The 5,790-nt window shown below is 38.3% G+C and overlaps 1 protein-coding gene across 1 annotated transcript in view; it reads right to left on the reverse strand.

Annotated features, from left to right (window-relative positions):
* The window catches only part of Pik3c2a (phosphatidylinositol-4-phosphate 3-kinase catalytic subunit type 2 alpha), a gene marked incomplete in the record, with an annotated part of 131,878 nt that overhangs the window by 26,525 nt on the left and 99,563 nt on the right, over positions 1-5,790 (reverse strand). Inside the window, 5 exon segments of the mRNA XM_029556280.1 lie at positions 501-681; positions 1,326-1,420; positions 2,390-2,483; positions 3,151-3,339; positions 5,699-5,733. Of these exon segments, the coding sequence (XP_029412140.1) occupies positions 501-681; positions 1,326-1,420; positions 2,390-2,483; positions 3,151-3,339; positions 5,699-5,733 (594 nt within the window).

The following is a 5,790-nucleotide window of genomic DNA, read 5'->3' on the forward strand; positions in this document are numbered from 1 at the left end:
GCTTGGGAATAGGTAAAAAAATTGAAACAATATAAATTATTCAAAATCAGTGAAACAATAACATTTGCTGCAGCATTACTTGGGAAAGAAAAAGTGTATAGACAATGAAACTGTGCCCAGAGGTTCATAAATTATGCTCTAAATCATCCTGCCTCATTATGTGCCCGAAATATGAAGTATAACTATATGTGCTGACAAGAATTCTCTAAGATAAAATGAATCATTTGGAAAAAACAAAACAAAAACAGGTAAAACTTTTGAGAGAATTTAAAAACATCTAAATGGAAATATAGCCTCTGTCCACGAATGAGATGTTGTTATAATCACACTATTTCCAAAATTGATCTGTAGATTCAATATAGTTCTTATCATATTTGCAACATCCTAGGTGTGGTGGCACACACCTGCGACCCCAGGACTCAGAGGTCAGCCTAGGCTAAAGAGGAGACCTGTCTCAAAAACAAAATGAAGCATTGGTATTCTTGGTCATGGGAACATACCTGTCTAGTTGATCCACTAGCCTGCCTTACTTTTTCTGCTACTCCTCCTAAGAGTTGTACAAGTTTCATCTGCTTAGAAAGTTCTTCTCTGAGTCCTTTTCCTCCTACTGAGAGGAGCGCACCCAGCACATGTTCGTATCTGCTTCCAAACTGTGTATCATGCAGGGCATCCTTGAGAAGCCTAATGCAACAAAAAACATTTACGTCAGCCACTTCTGAGAATGACGACGCTCCTTCAAAGATGAGTTTACATGTTCTATTTGGGAACATCCAGGAATTAAATCTATATAAGCAAGTAAAAACTCATTAGTTACTACAGAGCTATAATGCATGAAATACTGTCTGGTACAGGGTTTTGTTATTTTTTAATTAATTAATTTTCATTATTTTATGTGTATGTATTGCCTGCATGTATGTGAGTGAACCTGTGTCATACAGTGCCTGCGAGGTCAGAAGAGGGTGTCTGATCCCCTGGAACTGGAGTTATGGACAGTTGTTATTTGCCATGTGGGTGCTAGGAATCGGTCCTCTACAAGAGCAGTTTGTGCTCTTAACTGCTGAGCCATCTTTCCAGCCCCTCTGATTTATTTTTAAAAATAGAAGTTCAGCTTCTTTAATAGATTCACTAGCACACCTGGCCATGCACAGCACGTTCACTGACACACCTGGCCATCCACAGCAGGTTCACTGACACACCTGGCCATCCACAGCAGGTTCACTGACACACCTGGCATCCATAGTAGGCAGCATGAACACAACATTTAGATTTAACAAATACGCCAACTCTGTAAATACTTAAAATAGAAATAAGGTATAAAATCTTACCAATACAAACTGTGTGCTATCTGGATATTTCCCAATGCCCTGGACAGAAGGAAGTGTACTAATGAACTATTCAAGTAAATTTCATATTTCAAAGCCTATGTGTAAGAGAAAAATAAGTTACTAGCAGTCAAATTACACTAAATTATTCAGACAAAGTATCAAAATATACAGATCATGTATTACTTGAAGTGATGAAAAGGGAACACTGATAAAATAAAACAGATTTGTAACTCAGTGGTTGAATGCTTGCCTAGCAGAAAATAAGCCATGATTTCATCCACAGTACTGTAAATAAATATCTTTTTAAAAGCATCAATACAGGCCAAATTAAAGAAAACAAGTATAAAAGTGGACTTAGGAACAATATTCATTAGCTATGTTTCACTGACAAAGCAAAGAAAAATTAAGGAAAAGCTCAAGTCTAGTTTATTCTGAGGTTCAAAAAGTCTGAGAATTCCAGCTGGGACTACAGGGAAGCCCTGTCTCAATAAACCGAAAGGCACACAATCTCCCCCCAACCTAAAACAAACAAGCTGGGTATAATGGCACATGACTTTAATCCCAGCACTCAGGAGGCAGATACAGGCGTATTGTTAGTTTGAGGCCAGCCTGGTATACGTAAAGAGTTCCATGCCAGCTGGGGCTACAGGGAAACCTTATCACAATAAACCAACCAACTAACCAGCCAACCAAACCAAACAAATGAAAAGTTCATTTTTAGAGCTGGGCGTGGTGGCACACACCTTTAATCCCAGCACTAAGGAAGCAGAGGCGGGCGGATCTCTGTGAGTTCAAGGCCAGCCTGGTCTACATAGTTGAGTTCCAAGACAGCTGGTGCTACAGGGAGATGCTGTCTCAAAAAGAAAAGTTCATGTAGGTATATGCTGCATGCTCAAGTGAGGCAAATGACAAAAAAGGGGAAATGACTCTAAATCTATGTGCAGACCTCCCTACTAGTTCTGCCATATAGTGGCAAGTTTAAGCAAAAGAGCAAAGGGATCACATAGCTACTTCCCTACTCATTGAAACTAGGGTATGGGCAGTAGCCTAATACAAACACCCACCTGTACAAACTGGGGGAGAAGATCTGTTAGCTCATCATCACTAATGGCCTCGATCCAGCTCACAGCTAGGGATCGTACTTCCTGATCGGCAAATCTAGGGTATCAGAAAAATCAAGATTTAATTTGGGATTAAATCTTTGCATTCTTCCTGATGCAGCTGCATTAACTGAAAACACAACTCCAGTCTGCTCCTAACACAGAAAATTCAAATGGCTCTTTACTCAAAACCAATGCAGTTTTTTCTCTTTGCTCAACCTTATCGCTGTTCTGTTTTACAAAGCAGCAGGTTTCCTTATCGAATTTTCAAACCTACTTATTTCTGGCTAACCCTCTCAAATCTCCACTTAAAGCTCTGAGCCCCAGTGAGTCCCCTTCTACTTGCACATCGAATGGTTCTGTTAGCCTCCTACTCCCTCTCCCTTGAACGCTCCCCCCACTTTTTTCCAGGAAAATCTTACTGTGCAAATATAGATTTGATTTTAGGATTATTTTTGAAATCTTAACTTTTGAAAAACTAATTTTTCCTCATAAAAAATACAATCAATTATTCAAAATGAACAATTTAATCCTTTCATTAGATTAGGTTTAAATGAGATTAGATGCTTTATTGATCATTTCAATGAAAAGATGGTTTATATAAATTATATTTACATACTCATATTGTATCAAAGTGATTTCATGTTAAAAGGGAAGTTTTCCTGCAAAAAAATATATTACTAGAAGATTTAATAATAAAACAGCAAAAAATGTATCTGACTTACTTTGAATCAAGAAGCTCCAAGGCAGTCAGGGGACACAATGGCGGCCACTGGTGAAGCAATGAGTAAATTTTGGCAAGATGAACCCATTTCCAGTTTGGGGCACTTGCTAGTATTTTAGGAAGACAATTTGGATGTTTGAGGCAATAGTAGCGTTTCTCCCACAGAAAGACTTTATCTTCTTTAGAAAGCCTGCATATATGATAGAATTAAATTACTTCTCAGTGATATAATAACACAGTTATAACTTCAATGAATAAAAATTCAAAGAAGCAAAGTATTCATTTGGGAAAGGCACTACTTGATGGAACGTTAATAGTATTTTGGAACAGAACAATGCAGCCAGTGTACAGCAAATATAATTTACACTAATTTGGGGATGAGAAGAAATCTCTGCTTGACAAAAGCACTTACTTACTAAAATGAAGCATAATTGATTACAATAAAAATTACTAAACACTAAGAAGATCACTTCCAATCCAGAGTCAAATAAAAAGATCTCACCCTATGAGAGCAAGGATTTCATTCATTTTATACAGGTAAAATCAAATGCTATAAAGAAAATAAAATCTAGGCTGGGTATGGTGGCGCATGCCTTTAATCCCAGCACTCAGGAGGCAGACGCAGGCGGATCTTTTTGAGTTGGAGGTCAGCCTGGCCTACATAGTGAGTTCCAGGTCAGCTGGGGCTACAGGGAGACCCTGTCTCAAAAAAGACAAAAAAAAAAACAAAAAAACAGGAAAATCTAAAGAATTTATTTTTGGAGATAGATTCTGATTCTGAGTTAAGTTTAAAGGCAAGATCATGAAATACTTGATTAATTACTCATCCTTTTTAAGACAGGGATTCTACTGCTCCTCTAGGATTACAAAAGTGAAACACCCTACCCGCCTTGTGCCTTCACTTTTGAGCAGAAAAACTTATCTAGTGAAACGTATTCATGAGGTGCAGTACAGAAAAAAGCCAGAAAACACTTCAAAAGTGCACAGTGACATCCTCTTAATTCTCCTACATAAACCCCCTCCAGAGGTAGCCTATTCACACAAGGGCATCTAGATGAGTGCTTTCACATAGCATTTTATGTGCGTGGATGTAACACTACATATTCTGCTCCTTGATGTCTCCATTTAGGATATCATATGTTAGTATATGTAGTTATAGTCTCTTCAACAGTCACTGCTTCTCATTGGATAATTTTCTATCGATGGACATTGCCATACAGCTTTTCAGCAACCTGAATAAATATTACACAGAACACTCTTGTTTCTGTGAGGAAATATCAGGGTTTGTCTTCTCTACAACATATGAAAGGAAGCAGGACTGCTGGGTCAGATATATGCATTACAACTTCTACAGACTTTGCCAAATTGCTCTCCAAGAGGGATGTGCCAATATCCCCTGCCCCCTTTTATTAAATCCTAAATACAACTGTGGGATGAGGTTAATTTTTTGTCATTCAGGTGTAAGATGCCATATTATATTAATTTGTATTTCATTGATTAGGGGTTAAATGTCTTTATTTATTTATTTATTTATTTATTTATTTATTTATTTATTTTTGGTCTTACTGAGACAGGGTCTCTACTGTAACCCTAGGTACACTCATTATGTAGACCAGACTGGCCTTGAACTCACAAAGATCCACCTGCCTCTGCCTCCCAAGTGCTGGGATTACAGGCGGGTGCCACCATGCCCAGCGGGTTAAATGTCTTTTAAGAAGTCTGAAAGGCATTATAGTTCTTTCCCAAAGAACTGCCTGTTCATACTTTGTTACTATTGAGTTGTTCTTTATTTTACTGACATGAAAAGGTTCTTTAAATTTTTTTTTAAATGTATTATTACTGTATATGTATGTATGCATGCATGCATGATGCATGTTGGCATCACTGCCATCAGAGCATTATGGAGGTCAGAAGACAACTTTGTGGAGTCAGTTCTTTCCTTCCACCTTTATGTGAGTTCCAGGATTGAATACAAGTAGTCAGGTTTACATGGCAAGCACTTTTACCCATAGTGCCATCTTGCCAGCCACGAAAGGGTTTTCTGTAGATTAGGAAATCAATCAACTAGTACCTATTGTTGGAAATATATTTCCAAGTATGTTTGCCTTTGATAAGAATAAATAAAGAGGGGCTGAGAGAAGCCTTATCTGGGAAAGTGCTTGCTACGCAAGTACGAGGACCTGAGCTTAATTCCCAGCACACACGGATTTTTAAAAAAAGGATCCCCTTGGGGGCATGATGGATGCTAGTCTTCTCATCTGGCAAGCTTCAGTGAGAGGTCCTGTTTCAAAAAATAAGTTAGAGGGGCTGGAGAGATGGTTCAGCAGTTAAGAACACTGGCTGCTCTTGCATAGAACCTGGTTCTGTTCCCAGCGCCCATATAGTGGCTAACTACTCTCTGTAACTCTAGTTCCAGGGTATCTGATGCCCTGTTCTGGCCTCTGTGGGCAATGCACAACATGGGTTAACTTACGTGCAGGTAAAACACTCATACACATAACATAAAAATACATTTCTCCTTAATAATTAGTATATGTGAAAAACATTACCATTGAAATCTACCTGACGACTTTATATCCATGCTCAGATGCCAAGGAGCTCAGAAAGTAACCGACTGTGACTAGTAATAATCAGATATATA

This window comes from Nannospalax galili, unplaced genomic scaffold (genome assembly GCF_000622305.1).
Source record: "Nannospalax galili isolate Female #2095 unplaced genomic scaffold, S.galili_v1.0 scaffold44, whole genome shotgun sequence".
Classification (NCBI taxonomy): Eukaryota; Metazoa; Chordata; class Mammalia; order Rodentia; family Spalacidae; genus Nannospalax; species Nannospalax galili.